At 39.1% G+C, this 17,836-nt stretch overlaps 1 protein-coding gene across 4 annotated transcripts in view; it reads left to right on the top strand.

Annotated features, from left to right (window-relative positions):
- The window catches only part of fstl5 (follistatin-like 5), a 163,141-nt gene that overhangs the window by 20,231 nt on the left and 125,074 nt on the right, over positions 1 to 17,836 (top strand). For 2 of the 4 annotated variants that reach the window (XM_019260614.2, XM_027280892.1), the window contains 2 exons: positions 7,855 to 7,996; positions 15,589 to 15,622. In XM_019260614.2, the coding sequence (XP_019116159.1) occupies positions 7,855 to 7,996; positions 15,589 to 15,622 (176 nt within the window). The remainder of the gene's footprint in view (positions 1 to 7,854; positions 7,997 to 15,588; positions 15,623 to 17,836) is intronic. The other 2 variants (XM_027280893.1, XM_019260615.2) reach the window with 1 other exon arrangement.

The raw sequence follows: 17,836 nt of genomic DNA, 5'->3' as shown, positions 1-17,836 counted from the left end.
CCACTGGTGCACTGCTCAGTGAGGTTGATGTTTGCTCATCTGCTATCTCATCAAACACACTGCCCTCCAGACTACTGCTGGCCTGGGCCTTATGTAGCTTTTGTCTTTCTCCCAAATTATTCTGCTTGTCCGCCTTTCCCCCAGACACATTCTGTAGCTCAAACATCGGCATCTCTTCGCCCTCTGTAGTAGTGCTGATGTTTGAGGGGAAAAAAACAATCTTTAAACAAATAAAATCACATTTTATCTGGTAACAGACCAGCTAGTTTGAAACTGTGAAAATTAACGTTAGTACACTGTCGAGTTCGTATTTGGACCCAAAGAACCTGCTGTGACGTACATCTTGCTGAAGTTGTCTTATTGGCATGTTGAGCTGCACCTAAATGTCTTCCATGTTGTACCAGACTAAAAGCCTGTGTGCACATAGCGTTATTTTCTAGCAGAAAACGTTGGCAAAGTGGGATGTTGTGCTTGTCCTTCGTGAGGCAAAGAAAATGCTACACGTGGGATTTGTTTCTATGACAACAGCCTCCTGACAGGTTTCTAACAATTTCCTATTAGCTTAACAAGCGTGCTGAGGTAGGCGGAAATACGGCGTTTTCTACTTTTTCTATACTTTAGTCGAGTTGTCATCAACTCCGTTCCCTTCACCTGGTTCACTGTTTCCACCTGTCTGCTGTCTGTGTTATGTTTTTGTGGGAGCTAAGCCCAAACAAGCAGAGGATAGAGGCAGAGAAGCTAGCATGACCATAAATGACAGCAAAAAAACATAGTAGAGAACTCTCAGCATAGTTTTTTTTTAAATCTATTTTCTGTCTCTGTTATGGGGGCTGATCAGATGCTTTGCTACAGGCGCAAACTCTTCAGAAATGCCTGAGCATGTCGGGCAAAACCGCTTGTGCGCCTGTGGAGCATCGCTATGTGCGCTACCAAGCGATCAAATATGATTAGCTGTTGCTATGCTGCTGGATGAGAGGGTAAAAAGCCCACAACATACGAATATATATATCAGCCTGTCGTCTGCATCATTCCACTGTACCAGTAGATCACATTAACCAGCATCAAAACAAGAAGAAAATGCCTGGGCCCAGTGCAACATTGACGTGTGCCGCAAGTGTGTTTTCACTTTTATTTTTCTGTGATTACATTACAATCACGCTGCCTTTTTCACTAGATTTTCCACTACAAGTGCTCCAGAAGAGCAGTTGCATCAACAAGTGCTGGGTGCAGCACGTTTTCTCTGTCCTAAGATATTGGTGCTGAGAAAAAAAATGCTATATTGATACAAGCCCTTAAATGTAATGTTGAAAATATCCAAATATTTTGATTTTGACTGCCACCTCATTAGGTAAGACCCTTGTTAACATGCCGATTAAGGGTGTGACGGACGTGGCAGACTACATCATCAAATTAACCTTCTATGGTGACTAGTGACTGTTTTGCCTGTAGAACACTTCTGTTGACTAAAATCACACATCTGTGATGTGGTGACAGTATGGAATCTTGGGATCTCATCACTTATCCTAAAATGTCTCCAAACTACTTACATTGCTCCTCCTGTGTCTACTTGCTTACGACCAAATGGTTAATGTCACATTGCTGTATCGGGTGGTGCAGTGGTATCGGGTGTGGTTGTATCTGAGTAGTTTTATAATTAGAGTACATGAGCACAGTATCGAACTGAAAACCAATAACCGGTATTGCGTTTCTGGCTGCATCCCTATAATAAACTGTGCATTACTCTAGAGTAGGCTGTTCTGCAAAATGAGAACTTTTATTTTGGTACTTCATTTGGTGTTTTGTGATGCTTATACCTTTGCACTTTTACCTAAGTAAGAGGTTGATTGCAGGATGCATGATGCACTTATAACAAAGTATTTCTACATTGTGGTATTGCAACATTTTTGAGTGTTTCTTCCACTTCACATAATAGCCAACAACACAAGTGCACTCACCAGGAGACACTATTGCTACACTGAAGACTGTAGGTTGGACTAAAATATATTAACAATTATGTTAGAATGGATTATGATGTCTGTGTTTTCAATATATATGAAATTTTACCTGCTGACTACAGCAAAACTTGGATTTCAGGTGGATAGTAGCACTCTTACTAAACACGGTGGGCACGGTCTGTGTTATGTGTGAAAGGAAAACAGAATTGCTTCATCAAAGAAGGGCTAAAAGTAATGTTAGGCTGCTGTTTCTCATTTCTTTAGAAATCATAGGTGGTCATGATAAGTTAACATGACCTTGCCTTTCATCATAACTGATGTAACTATTGAGCAAGGCACTTAAGCTTTGCTAAGCAGCCTAGCTGTACAACACGTCTGATTGTACTAGACTGCTCCCTGGTGTAAATCTGCAAGACCGGCTGACTTTGAAGCAGGGTGATTGCAGTATAACCGCATCCATGCATGCTCAGCAAAGTGGATAAATAAAGGTGGAAAAATGGAAATGGATGGTTATTTTTCCTCTGTGTAGAGTTTGCATTTTACACTGTAGAAGAAATAGGATACACCTGCCAAAGAGCTGAAAACTTGCTGCCACAGTAAAATGATGAATGACTCTTCAAATGTCATTTCAACACTTGACAGGTTTCAAACACAGTTTGCAAAAATAGCATTTAAGAAACTATTCAGAATAACATTGAGAGAAAATCGTCTGTCTTGCAGAAAAAAGGCTTTGATTTTCAAATTATATGTGAGGGAAACTTGGGGCATTTTTATGTCTTCATATTGTGTCTGTCATGTCTGTCAGTTTGTTTTGGCTGAATGAAAATGATAAGCTAATGTGGCTGCAGTGCGACCTTGTGTATTATATGGGATATCAAGCGCTTGAAATGTGACATCCTGAGACAAAAATTAATTAACTGTCTGACCTTTGTTTCAAAGATGGTGAATAAAAGGCTATCAGAAATGTCTTGTGCTTGAAATACATATTGATTACTTCAAGGTGGTCGGAATGACCAAGACTATGCTTGGCAAAAAAGTTTTTTTTATATTTTGAGTTGAAAGGAGTTCCGTTCACTGTATTAAAGTCACACTAGCTTTAAAGATGTTTGGCGATGGTCTGTTGGCTTGTTTCTCATTCATACATCATCACTGACTCGTGAGTGCTCTGCAGTTCAATCACACTTCTCTACTGATGCAAATAAAGGAAGTTGAAAGGTAAGGAACATAGTAGTCTTGCATATTCTCAGCTTTGTATAGCAGTAAGAAATACACCAAATGTTTCAACTTAATAGCCATTAATCATGTCATGTTAGCACACATGTAACATGTTACAGAAATACCAAACATTAGTCAGGTCAACATTCTCTGAATTCTCTGAATCAAAGTGCTGGAACAGGACAGTAGCACATTATCTGGAGGTAGGAAGCCCACCATGCATAATAAAATAAGTTTTAGGGTTTGCAGGATGTTTAACAGGCAGGTTTAACTAAACACAAACTTAAGGTTTAATGTTGTAGATATGCATTAAATCTTGTTGGCTATTTTGACTTCTAAAAATCAATCAGAATACAAGTCTTTCAAGTCTTCTACCGCTAATAAATTTATTAAATAAAACCATTTTTATATGGGTATAAAAGAATTGTGCAAGTGAAAAAAAAAACAAAAAACATTAACGTTGAACCCTCGAGGGGCTTACAAGTCATGGTGTGGTCTAGGAGATAGTTTGTCAGTCTTAATCTAAACAGGTTCACATCCTGTGTACACAAAGGTCAAGACACCAGACGGCAGAATCGTATGTGGGAAAAACAGGATGAATTTATCCGGTCTCTCTTTGGGTAGACACTTTTCTGTGTGCTACCTCACATTATGATTTAGACCTAACAGGTGTGCTTTACATAAGATGTTGGGGATAAGAGTAATGTTTTGTCCAACTGCATCTAGAGAAGAGACTGTCTCTGGTAGTTGGGAAATATGAACCGATAACCTTTCCTGACACATACAGAATTACATTTTCCACTTCTGCTCCGTGCCTGTTTTTTCACTTTATTGAGAAAGAAGCAAACATCTTTAGTATTTGTGAGAAACTTACTTAACTGTAGAGGACACGGGAGCCAGCAGTGCATAACAGATGCTCGAGGAAAGTGTTGGCTGTTGTTGCTAAATTATTTTGAACACGGCTCCATGGTTTGGTACCCCTTTGCTAAAGGCTGAAATATCTTGTGCAATATGCTGTTCTTATTGTTGAAACTGTATGTTCTCAGTCTGAATATACTATAGCTCATACTGTACTGTCTACTGTAAAAACAGAAATCTCAGTGTTCCCAGCGGACAGCCAGCCATACTGACAATTCCTAGTTGCTCAAGGGATTTATTTAATTACATTTGAGACAAACTGACTGTAATTAAAAAGCTCTAAAATGAAGAGTTATTAGCATCAGAGTTAGTCTAAGCTGACTAATAGTCATGTGGGATATGAATATTCCTGAATTCAGGCCCCCTTTTGAGGGAAAATCATGCATAATGTCAAGAAAATTTATGGCATGTTTAATTATGTATTCCTATTTTCCAGACTTATGACTCGGTTAAACATGATAGCTGATAGTGAATTACAATGTGCATTTCTTCAATCCCAGCTTATCCCTGGGACATTGAAGCAGGCAGGTGATATACACATGGTATCTGTAAGAGGGGCAGTACGGACAATTCTGTTGTTGTGCTTGCCCGGTGCACTGAATGGCAAAAATCTGCTGAATGAGACCGATGAGGGGACTAGAGGAGAGTGGCTGTGAGCTTGTCAAGACATGATGCATTGTGTACATAGTGGGAAATAGGTAGTCTTCATTTGAAAGTCAATGCCAAAGCTTAGACGTGCTCTGGGGGATTTCAAACCACAAGCCAAAGTTATGGTGGCACTCCCTGGTGGGGGTCCAGGGAAAACTTCCAGACTGTTTCTGTCTCTTGTGCTTTCGAGGATAATAAATAAGACTTGGAGTATTTACTCACATACGCACACACACACACACACACACACACACACACACACACACATACGCACTCTTGCTCTCACACAGAAGAAGAACTTGTATATACAGTCCTATATGACATGCACACACAATAGTTGGTGTCAGTCAAATTAAAGACCATGCACACTAGAAGTGCTTGCTTTTCCTTTCATTTCTTTTACATCTTTTGTTTTGCTTGTTTAATAACATTTCAGGTTTTGTGACATGTGCACAGGAAGGGACATTTCTTTCTTATGAACGACTAACAGGCCTGTTAGTGCCAAAACTTCACTAACACAATGACACATTCAGATAGGATTTTATTTGGAAAACTTTCCTTATGGCCTCAGTTTCACTTTGCATGAACTATGTGAATATATAATACAAGTTTCCAGTTTATTAGGTAGGAAAAAAAGCAAAGACAGCCTTATACAACAGCATTGTCTTAACGAAGGTCATACTCTTAGTTTTCAAGAAGTATTGAATCAACTCTACAGTCGTTGTTGGTGGTTTGGGGCTGGATGTTTATAATATTAAGTCTAACTTCATTGATATAAATGGACATAATATAAGTGACCTCAGTAACGGAATCAAATTAAACGACACTACCAAATGACTGTTTGCAGTAACAGTTTTGTTTTTGTCCAACTCTTTGCCTTGTGTTGTGTTGCTTCTTTCCCATTTATCTATGTAGTTTGTCATTGTGCCAAAGCTCTATTAACAGTAATGGTCACAAGATGAAAAGAAAAATAGACCCAATGATAGGAAAATTAACTCACCAGTGGCTGCAAAAAAAGAAAAAAAAAATCAATCAAAAAAACTGGTGTGGAACAGGAGCAATTTAAATGTACAATGTTCTACCCACAGTAAAGACAGTGTTGCACTCATAGGGATATAGCTGTTTTAATAAAATACAGAACAGCATAGTTGGCACTTTGGAAACTGTTCAGAGCTCCCAGTAAGATTACTTATGGATTCAGTAGTCAGTAGAAGTAGAACATGAAAATTATTTGCATGTGTTGCAGTTGTGACTGATCATAATGAGTTAAATGTCCGTGAGGAACAGTGCTGTATGACGCAGTTAAACTTCTTAAAACGGCACATATGTCTCTGTCTTTGACACAGCATCCGACAAAAGTTAGTCCATTAATAACCCATTTAACACTGGGACGCCGCAAAGAAGTTGATTGATTGTTCTAGCGGATATGGTAATCCACCTTGTGTGGCTGAAAGGGAACTGGAGCAGCAGCAGCTGCAGGCAGGGTTCCTACCTGGACCTGGAGAGTTCAGAAATGCATAGAAAATGAATATGATCACATTAAAGAGGCAATAAGTAAGATTTCTAGTGCCCCATAGCACAAAACGACCATAATGTGTCTGCAGGGGGTTGGGATGGCTGTTGCTCATTACCAGCGGTTTAACAATTACTTTGCCAGGTTTGAAAATCTTTTATTTTCTAGACTCATACTTTGGAATCAAAGCACCGTGCCCTCTGGATTATTAAGGCAATTTCAGTGTCCCCCTCTTTACTACACTGACAGAGACTGTGAGGGACTGGCATGATGAGACATGAGCTCAAACCTTTGTTCTAAAGGAAAATAGGCCAAAGTCTTAATTTAAATTTCTCTAAATTATGTGTTGAATTAGGGAGACAATTATATGCGTACCCCAGCTGTTGATATTTGTTTTTCTAACTGAAAGTGTATATCTCTATCACCATAAATCACATACAATGCACAGACATTGCACAAGTTCTTCACATCTGTTGGTTTGAAATAAAGGGATGGCATTTCAAAGCAGAAAATGTGCCTGTGTCAGGAAGTCAATAAAGGTCACAGAAAGTCACAGAAATAAAGTTTTAATGTTCCCTCTTCGTCCGGCACATCACAGTGGCATACCACTCTGCCGGCACGACCTCCTGACCTCCAGTGAATAGCATGTGGGCCCACAGAGCTGCCACGACAGTTCCGTTGTTGTCTGACTCTGTCACTCCAGAAGAACAAGAAAGCAGGGTCACCATCCTGTTGTCAGTCATCCCCCTCTGCTGGAGGATGATGAGCAGCCACTAGTGGCTTGAGACGGCTTAGAGAGTAGAGCTCAGTGTTCGCCTGTGAAAATCAACAAGTCAAGTCGTGTCAAATTTATTTATAAAACCTTCCTAACAAAGGGGATTTCTGTGCCATGCTGCACAAAGAATAGAGGTTCATAAATACAGATGAAGGCAAGGAATAAAAAGAAGAAATATTTTAACAGAAATCTTGCATGTTTTTATATTTGTGTGTGTTTGTGTTAAACCACTGGCTAGTGCGTATCCTCGTCTTGATGTATTTCCTGTTTTTTTTCCTTCTTGAACATCGCTGTTTAAGGTACAGCCATTTTCATGGGACATGTCTTTTCAATCACTGTTTTGATTAAATCATGTCATGCAAAGGTCAAACTTGTTTTTATACTGTGCAATGAATTATCGATTTTATTGGAGGTGAAAAGTGAATATTCTCACTCTGTTAAACAAATATATTTTGCTGCATCTCTGTGCGGGTGTGAGGAAACTGTTTAAGATGTAATCTCTCCGCTACATCACAGTTGCTTGACTTAGACACTCAGCCTAATTAATCCAAAGCCCTCACTTTAATTGCCTTAATATATTGGCTCTTTGTCTTCTTTATCTTGATTTTCTCATGACGTCTATTTCCCCATAATTGATTCAAAAGCAGATCTAATCTCTTCTCTGGGTGTAAAGCACATATTGATAGCTTTAGTTTAAACCAACGACACTTTTGCGGATCCCATTGTCTACACTAATTATGGCGGACTTGATGTATTGTCTTGGCAAACTGATATTGAACTCCTTGTGAGTTGGAGAAGAGCACTAACCATTCCTGTTTGGTTTTTGACAGAAAAAGACCAATGAAGACAGCCAGATGGTGGTCGGCGGCAATTCTACTGTTGGGGCTTGCCGTGCTTGGCACCGATGGGAGACCCAACAAGGAGGAATTCAGGTCGCCGCCCTATCGACCAGTCGTGAGATTCCGACACAAGGTATTGATCGCCGTCTTTTTTCATTTGCCATCCGTAACAAGAGGCACTATGTGCTTTTGCCAAGTATGAAACTAATTACAGTGGCACTTTCTTCCTGCATCAGATGACTCTCCTGTGGTTGTTGTTTTTCTGCCTACTGAAAAATACTTGATGAATCATTATCCCTCCCTCTGTGCCAGAGGACTGTCTTTTCAGAGACTACATCAGATTAATGCGAAGCACAGCTGAGCAAGATAAAGATGAGCTTTGAATGAAGTGAGGAAGTTCTCATGTCATTTTAGATGAAGGTTTTAAAGTAAAAGATGTAATTTAATGCTTATTGACCCAGCAATACAGAAGAGGCCCCACTAGCAAAGTCTGCCACTCTTATTAATGTCTCTCATTGCATCTCTAGGAGTAAGTTACATTTATTTCTCTCTAAACTAGTAGCATACTCTATTTTTTCTCTGATTTGTTTCCAAAATGCCAGAGTAGCGGAGATGGATCAATTAGAGCTAGACTGGCAAAGAAATGGACAGTTTTGGCAGACAGGGACTTGAGGAAAGCAAAGTGTTTTGTCAAGAAACATTAATCGCACTGTGGTCCTTCAGTACACATTTCCCACAAGCTCTTTCCATTTCTGTTCACTAGAAAACACCTCTCCTCCCTAATCAGTCCAGGATAAAAAATTACCAATGACAATTAAGAAAAAACTGAAGCATGATATTTTAAGTAAATATGTCATCTACAGACTAAATATTATACGACTAAGTAGTTTCAGTCAGCTTTAGTCACGTCTGCTAGGGAATGAAAAGCAAACGCCATAGTATTGAAGGGTGGATGGGTGAGAGTAGGTTAGAAAGAGAAGGAGATGGAGAGGGAGTCAGAGGGAACAGATGGTAGGAACGTCATTGGACTGTATCAGAGTTGAGCGAGGAGCCGGGAGCGATGAAAAAGCTGTTGAATTGACACAATGGTCAAGCACATTTTGACCTTTTGAACAAGATTTATTCAGAGAGATGCTTTCTAAACACACGCACACATCAAATATGCAAGAATTCTGCTTCTGCCCAGCCACATCCAAGGAAGTAAAGGGATTTAAACTTCAATACCTGAAGAATCCTGTCATATGATCTCAGTGAACTGCAAAGATAGCACTTCCGCCAGGCTGGTATGCTTTATGCCAAAAGGAAGAGAGAGGCAGGCGATCCAATGTCCACCCCTGCCTGGAGGGTGTTGGATTTCAGTCTTAAAGGACCAGATCATGTTTTTTTAAGATCATCCCTACATACAGCATGCTCCATTGTTTTGTCCATACTCTGTTAAAAAGCTCCAGATACATATCCTGGGATAAGCAGAAGCAAGAAGAACATATTTCAGATTTCAGTACAGTATCTCACATTTTCATCTTGTAAAGAAAATGTTTTGGAATCTGGAGGGTAAAGTCTTACCTCAGCCTCGGTTCATCCCTTTAGGTGCAAGTTTCTGGGGATGGAGAGAGCTAGAGGGTAGATGGAGGTTTTGGTTAGAAAGACTGAAAGAGTGAAACTTGTTTAAATGATAAAATATCCATTGCTGAACTAGATGTTTAATAGTCAGTTTGCCCCGAACAAAAAAGAAAATATATCAACTCTTACTTTCTTTCTTACTTTTTAGGTCTATTATATTAGGATTATGTGAGTTACCTTGACTTTGTCTTTTTGTTAAGAAATGTTTTCCAATGGTTTTTTTTGTTTGTTTGTTTTTTTTACATTTTGAGCAGCAGAAAATATACAGCTTTACAGCTATTGCAAATAAATACAATAATACAATTACTTAAATAATTAAAGGTGATGTTGCACTGACCTGTATTACATTAGAGTGTTTCTAATGCTTTGTCCTTCACATTTTCATCTACGAGGGGGGCAGAATATTAGAAACACTCCTGACTATAATGCACCACTATGACGTCAGTGCTAAAGCATGTAATTGAATGAACACCTCTGGGCATCATAAAAGTAGACTTTATGGCACAATAGTGTATTGGATTACATTACATTGTACATGTGTACCTGATACAGCAAGTATATTAAACACCTACATTTGTGGTGGAATTATACCACAATTTTCAGAGGTGCAGATCTTTTTCAGGAAACCTTGGAAAACCAAAGCTATCTGCATGGCATAACTCCACTAGTTTAAATGAGAAGGTTTGATTTTAATAATTTGGCCGAGGTAACTGGGTTATATTTTTACATACTATAAAACTAACTGAGCTCGAAAGCAGAATTTATTGCATTATATTAGTGGCTTAAAACACCATGGCCGAATAAATCCTCAGACTTTATTGTTAAAACTAGCAGCTTAAGAATTTCAGAGGTATTTCAGACACACATCATAGAGGTAGTCCTTGTGCTCACTTTAACATTTGCATTACAATTTTACTTTCTTTCTTTCTTTTTTCTCGAAACCTCTTCTGGTTGTGCTTTAATCTTTTTTTCCCCCAACACAATCCATGGTATCCCTGATCTTCTGCTTTTACATTATTCTCTGTTGTACTACCCTGAGAGTGTACGCTGTTCTTTTTATTGTAATGCCATGTCATTTAAATGAAGCAGACGTACCTTCTTAAAGTAGCTTTAGATCATCCAACAGTACATTTTGAAGGTGCTTTACCTCCATTCGTGTTAGTGTGTATTATCTCTTGTTGAAACTAGCTAGTTTTGACTTCCTCTCTTTTTTTATTGCCCTGGTTTGGAACCAGAGTGACTTTAATAATTAAAGTAATGTATGTCCACATGTAGCAGGGAATTTGACAAGAAGCTACAAAAATGATGCATGTGCTTTTCCACTCCAATGAAATTAATGTGCCAGGCGCTGTGATTACACTGCAGAGGAATGTCATTACAGCATCTGCATACCATTACAATTCATCGTGTGAGAGGACAGAGGTAAACTCCACTCATCTATCCACCTGTCAAAAAGAGGCTGTGGAAATTTACAACCCTTTGGTGAAAAAAATTGCAAGCCCTTTTCCAAAATATGTCAACAGCCTTTTTGTTTCTCAGAGAACTTTCTCCGTGTGGGCTAGATTGCAGACAGGCTTGGGTCATCCACTTGTCAATACAGTTGAGTGAGCAGCGATAAAGAACACTTGTTTCAAGATGACATGCCCGTAGACTCTAGAAAAACAATACCATGTTTCAGAACACGGTTGAAGGTTTGTACTTTTATAGGATAGAAGAAGTCCCTAATTACAAAATGATGGCAATTACATATAAAAAGAAACTCTATTTTGGATAACATTTTTAATTAAATTTGACTCAAATTCATCATTAATAACGTGATAGTGCAAAAACAATGAAAATTTCCTCATTTGCATCTTCACAGAAATGTACTGAACACCCTCTCAGCTCAGCGCTAATAGCTGTGATACTCCAGTGGCCGTGTAATGCTATGCCTTCTCCTTCGCTCTGAAGGACAGTGTTTGACAAGGGTAACGGGATCAGATACAACCTTATAAGCTCTCCTCACAAAGACTTCAATCACCAGGAGGCATTCGGCCATAAACAGCTGGTCACATGCTCTACCCATAATTCCCTTGGTATTGTTTCAGAAATTCACTGTGAAATCCTCCACATGGGGTCAAGTTTAGGACGCAGATCTTGGCCACTAGAACCCAGTCCTAATTATAACTGATTATAACTGTAATGCTTTATGTCAAGCTTATATTACTTGGAGATTTTATTTAACATAGTTATGTCACTCTTTAACTCCTTATGTGTTTCATTGTAATGGAGAGACTCCATGTGTAATTTGTGAAATAGTCACCAGGCTTGCTTGACAGAGGGACAAAAGCAATTTCTGAGAGTTTGCTGCTCTGACATCAAGCTGTTATGTCAGGACAAACAAAATGGAGGCAAGGACAACTGTGTGCAAAGCCCTATCCATCCAGCACAGGCTTGGCCACATGGCAAATCTAGATTAACAGGGGATAAGCAGGGAGAGAGAGGGAGAGAGCGGGGCGGGGGGTAAATGAGATTGAGATAAAGAGACAGCAAAGGGGAAAATAACAAGAATAAACATCTTGTTGTACAGTAGCTTTAATTCAAGCTTCAGTCGGCAGTGTTTGGCTTAAATGTGACTACTGTTATTATTTTTTACACCCTCCTCCTCCACCTTCTCAGCTGGTCAGTTTTAGCCCCAACCCTTGTCACTCATCTTGATGAGCTGTCTACTTTCAAATGGCAGCCAGCCTGAGGCTGAGGTAACCCGCTTCTGTGAAAGCTCCACAGGGGCTGAAGAAGCAGACACTGTATGGGGCCAATCTGCTATAACAATAACAAGATGTCAACGTTCATGCTGGTATTAACCTGGCCTAGTCTGTTCCGCTACATGCTTAGCTTTGCTGTTTTTTGGCTTGTTATTTATATGATGATTTCCAGCAGTGTTAAAAAAAAGGGTCCTGGCTGGTGTGGGCGTGTTGCCATAGGTATAGATGGTAGATATGGTGCACAAGTCTTATTGATTGGTGCAGACTGAAAAACGACATACAAAGAAAGAAGAGGTTATCTGTATGTCATTAAACATTTGTTTAACTGATGCAATGTTTTGACCTCCATGGTCTAACGCATTAAGACTTTGAGTTTGAAGCGACAGATGCCTTTTAATGATTGTGAGGTGAACAGTAAAATTACAGTATTTATATTATAGTAATGCTAATATACAACTAGTATACTCTTCAATGTATTAGGGTGTGTTGCATGAGCTTGTATCAGCTGCAGCTAAAGTTGGACTAGCTTCAGCATTTTCGAGATTTCTGCATTAGCACCTCTCCTGGAGTCTGCTGTATCATACTAAGATAATAACCATATGCTTTTTATTGATATTAATAGAAAAATGTTGTGATAATGGCAATATTTCAACTTCCTGATGTAATTATGTTATACTGTTATGCACAACAACCATATGCATGGCTGACATTAAAGCAAAACTTATTTTACCACCTCAAGCAGAAGCACTGTTTTAGTATGAAGAAAGACAAAATAATCCTACAGGAGCTCACAGCAAAAAAATATTTATAGAAATACAGAAATCCCCTGAAATGTCATGACATTGTTTCAATGCCATATTGCCTAACCCTAGTGGGGTCTGAACTAGGCCTAAAAGATAGATCCATATGATCTGATGGAGCGTTGTACTGTATATTCCACTCACTTGTCAGACTGATATGTTGCAATTTGCAGTAATATGTTACAAGTTGAAGTGTACTTGAAAGCTGATGGTGTGGAGGAGTGAGGGATGTGAGAACTGAAGCAGGAGAAAGAGAGCAAAAGGAGGAGGGTGGTATAGGATGAGAGAGGGAGGTTTGAAAAATAAAGCCAGAGAGAGAGAGAGAGAGATGTGGGCGGTCAGCCAGCTAGCTGTGACAGGGGCAGATGAACCGCAGGTTGTACAGCTGGGTGCTTCAACGTCCCCAGAGTCTTGGAGCAGCAGAGACGGGCATGCCAGTGGCCCTGGGGAAATCACTCTCTTCAAACAAATGAAGTGTGAACACTGTCTGCCATATGCAAATAAGCCCCATTTGATATCTTCCCTACCTGTATGCATTTTCGAAATGTCACCTCCTCCAGAGGGTGGGGAGGATACGAAGAATGTCAGAGCCACAGGTGTTTTCAGTGATTTGGGCCTACTGGGTCGCTAGTCAGCAATGTTTTGTAAAACATCCAGGAAGATGTTATGTAGAGACAGCTTGTTAGCAGACCATGTTCAGCTTAGTTTTGACCTGTTAATTCATAGCATCTTATCAACTTCATCTTAACTGATTTGTAATCAAAATAATTAGTTAGGTGCTAACTAGTGGGGGAATATTTTCAGATGTTAAAGCAACATTGATAAAGAAAAATTGGTCTGGGATCTGTGGGTCTTGTGATTCACAGTACTAATGTGGTAAATACTGACAGATGTACATGTGCGTTTTTTAAAATTATGTTACACAAGACTGAGCAATCAGCTAAAATGACTTACTAGTCCAACAGCAAGAAGCCCAGCACGGCATCAGTCTCAGATTTACTCTTGTACTGTATGGTGCCCTCTCCATCAGTCACTCTCTCAGTTTCTTGTCTTAGCTTCCTCAGACTCTCCTCTCCTCTTTAGTCTTTTTTGCCTCTGCCATGTTCTGTCTCTGTTGAGCCTGCCACCACTCACCCAGCTTGCTTCAGGCTCATTCCAGCATTGCTTCCTGTCTACATTTCTCCCTCCCACGCCTTGGGCCTGAAAACCTCCTCTTCCCAGTGGTCCTGACATTAGCTAACAGCAGCTACTGTTCGCAGTTTACTGTCCACTAGGTAACTCACTCTGTAAATCACAGAGAATTGAGGCAAAGCAGCCGGAGAACATAAGAGGGAAAAACTAAACATTTTCTCAATAAAATATGAGTTTCACCAAAATGAAAGTGTAGTAGTTGGTGATGTGTGACTTGCCATAAAGCATTAATGTCTATCTCACCCAAGTCCATAAGTTTATACTGCAAGAACGGATGTATGGGACGATACTACAATGTATTGCAGACATATTAATTGATTCAGTGAATCAATTGAGCATATTTTAGGAAGAAAATATACAGTATGCAGATTTTCCATGAAACCCCAGAGTTGGGAATTGGGTAATCTACTATTTTCAGTAGGCCGTCAGGGACCACTGTTCATTATTGACTCTAGACCTGTTGCATAATGCATCTTCTCCATAACACCAGAGTCTGAATTTTCTGTACAAGAACGAGAAGGATGAGCTATGCAGATTCCACTGTAGAGAAATCAAATATTTATGCCTCTTTCTTTCGTATTCATGGTTTGTGGAGAGCAGCTGCTCAGAATAGTAGTCCTGATAACAGCATTTTCTACAGCCATCATCCCTATGCATCCTCTAAATGCAGCTGATTTTATAGTGCACCTTCTTCAAGGGGTCAGGGTTATCTGCTTTTCTCTGTATGTCTCTACACATTTTTTGTGTGACTCTACTATTTATTTTTTGGTAGCTGGTAGGTAGTTTAATTTTCTCATGTGATGCAAGACACCTCCAAAGACATTTATCCATACATGAAGAGACAGAGAAAACTAAAATAATAAAAAAAATTAACATGGAACTGCTCATTTGACAGGGAGGAGGGAAATATAAAGTAAGAACTAGATAATCTGATCTGAAACCGATCCTTAACCCAAAATAAAATCAGAGGGGATGTGACTATGGAAACCAATTAAAATGTTTATTATTGTACATGCAATTGAGGCAAAGGACCATTTAACCTAGGGGCACATTAATGTAATGACTTATCAATGCATCATTAATTACCATTCAAAGACGCAACACTGCATTGTGTCAAGTTTTTTGCAGTCTCAGTGAAATCCTTAGACCTAAACATCATGCCTGCATCGACATATGATCTCAATTATAGACTGAGCCATTTGCAAAGAGAGTTCCTTAATGTATTAAGTGGTCTATCAAACACTATTTCTCTGGTTCAAGCATTTAACTCATTTGGCTAAATGAAAACTGCTTTCTGCCATGTTGTTGAAGCTGTGATCTGGTAGTTTATTATAACTGTGGTTCTCCTTTTCTCTGTGTTCTTGTTCCAGCAGGATGGGATCCCTGAGAGTCTGAGGATAAAAGGTAAGTTTCCATTTCTTTCTTTCCTCTGTCATGACATGCAGTGTATAACTTGTGCAGGTTAAATGTAGGAATGCTGTGTGATGGAGGCTACAGCATGGCTCAAGCACATCTGCTGGGGGGTGTTTTGAACTGCCCATGGAGTAAAGGTTTTATGTGTATATTTCTTTTGTGTAAACCACAGAAAACACCAGAATTTAGCAGAGAGCACATTTAACAAAAATATCTGCACTAGAAAACCCATTATGAGCACAGCACTCCTTCTCCTACAGTACCCTTTCATCCATTTTGTTTTGCTCAACATGAAGATTCAACCAGATAATCACATGTTAACACATTCAACCAACCATATTCTAGTGGAAATATTTGCCATGGTGATCTCCTATGGTTTTTGCGTATTGAACCATATCCTTTTTAACTCTAGATGGAAGTAGATTTCTTGCTGCGAAATTCACTATCCAGTTACTAATGCGGACAAATGATAGTTTGTAAAGATACACATTGTCTCATGCAAAAGTAATGCGTTGTGCTGTAACATGTATGAGTCATGACCAACATCTCAGCACCAGTATCATATTTTAAAGGAGGATTCTTAATTATGCATTGACCAAGTCTTGTATACGTTGAAATTGCCATAAAGAAATGTCAACTGGGTAGTGGTCCACAAGGAGGCATAAAAACAAGTCAAAGAGAGAGCAGGAAAGAGTTCAGACATGAACGATGGTTTTTTACATGAAGCTTTTAAAAATGTACTGTATGTCCACTTTACTTGCCACAGCATGTGTTGTCACTTTATAATAGCTGCAGTGTCGGTAATGATGGAAATAGAGGTTTTGTGCAATTTACTGAAATATGTCCAATAGTTTGAAATTCATCTCAAATATAGTTTTACGGTAGTTATTGTTCTACTGCCATTTCATATCTTAGTTTTGTGTAATGAACCAACTGTATTAAGTTGCTCATAAGGTGAAGAGTGAAGTAATTATATTTCCTATTAGAAAACTATCTGAAAAGTTGAAGATGAAATTTTGGATGGTACATTTTAATATCAAACTGAGCAGTTCAACTTTCAGCTGTAACAAAAAAGTGTTCAGCAGCCCTTGCATACAGAACTTTTAGTTTAACCTTAGGATTAGGATATTTGATGTATTCACCATTTATTGTAACAACACACCATAACCTATTTTGATGTGCATTTTGAAGTATCACAAAGATTGATGGCAACACACAATTTGAAAGAACACTCACTCTTTTGTAAAAAAAAAAAAAAATGTTTTTATGCTAGGTGGAGGTGCTTATTGCCCTTTTTGAAAAAAGAGTTCATGCACTAAATGGACATTTAAATTATCTTTTTAAATTAGCTCTAATGTAGAAAATCTCATGACATGAATCGGCTGTTTCTTATCTTACAGTCTCCTCACTTTTACACATGAAACAAACACAAACACAAATGTCATATTGTCTTCTGCAATATTTTTCACTGGTTGATGCTCATCTGGTTCTCAGCTGGAGATTTTGTACCATCTACTGCTAATGCTCCTAATATTTACAAAAAGGTAGATAGCAACAAGCATTCATTGACATTTTTCTCATCACGATTTTCCAAACAGTTGATAACTTCAATAACAAATAACAATAACAATCAATAAATAGATTTGCACACACACATAGAGTTGCAGTTATAAATGACACCCTTATTGCCAAGCAGTTTCATCTACCATTGTGGTACAAGGCAATGTGGATGCATTAATACCTCTTGCTGTTTGACAGATGCATCTCATCTGTCAACCTGTCACCTTTCTAATGTCTTCTGTGTCTCCTCTAAACAAGAGTCAATGTCAGGCAAAAGGTGGTCCTGCTGCCCAACATGTCTGCCACTAAGTGTTTGAAAGGGCCGCTAAATGGACGTCTCCCCATTTTTCTTCACCAGGGAAGGTCGAAGCAGTAATTGTAGAGGGTGCATTACCATAAAGGGCGGCCCCAGCTGTCTGCTGTGATTCACTTTAATGCGCCATGTTCTGTAAGCCGAGAGAGGAGATCTCACTTTGGCTAGTTTTCAGCAAACTCATTTCCAGCCCTGATAACGAGAAGGCAAGCGAACTGTAGAGGAAATCATAAATAATTCAAGCATCACCCCGTACATCGGAGGCTTCTCATTATTACGCAACTGAGGTCAATTTAGCATTAAAACTCCAATTTTACAAGCCACGTCACCAC

The sequence above is a fragment of the Larimichthys crocea genome, chromosome VII, assembly GCF_000972845.2.
Source record: "Larimichthys crocea isolate SSNF chromosome VII, L_crocea_2.0, whole genome shotgun sequence".
In the NCBI taxonomy this organism is placed as follows: domain Eukaryota; kingdom Metazoa; phylum Chordata; class Actinopteri; family Sciaenidae; genus Larimichthys; species Larimichthys crocea.
The sequence above is the reverse complement of the archived record's forward strand: the minus strand, read 5'-3'. Positions and strand labels throughout refer to the sequence as shown.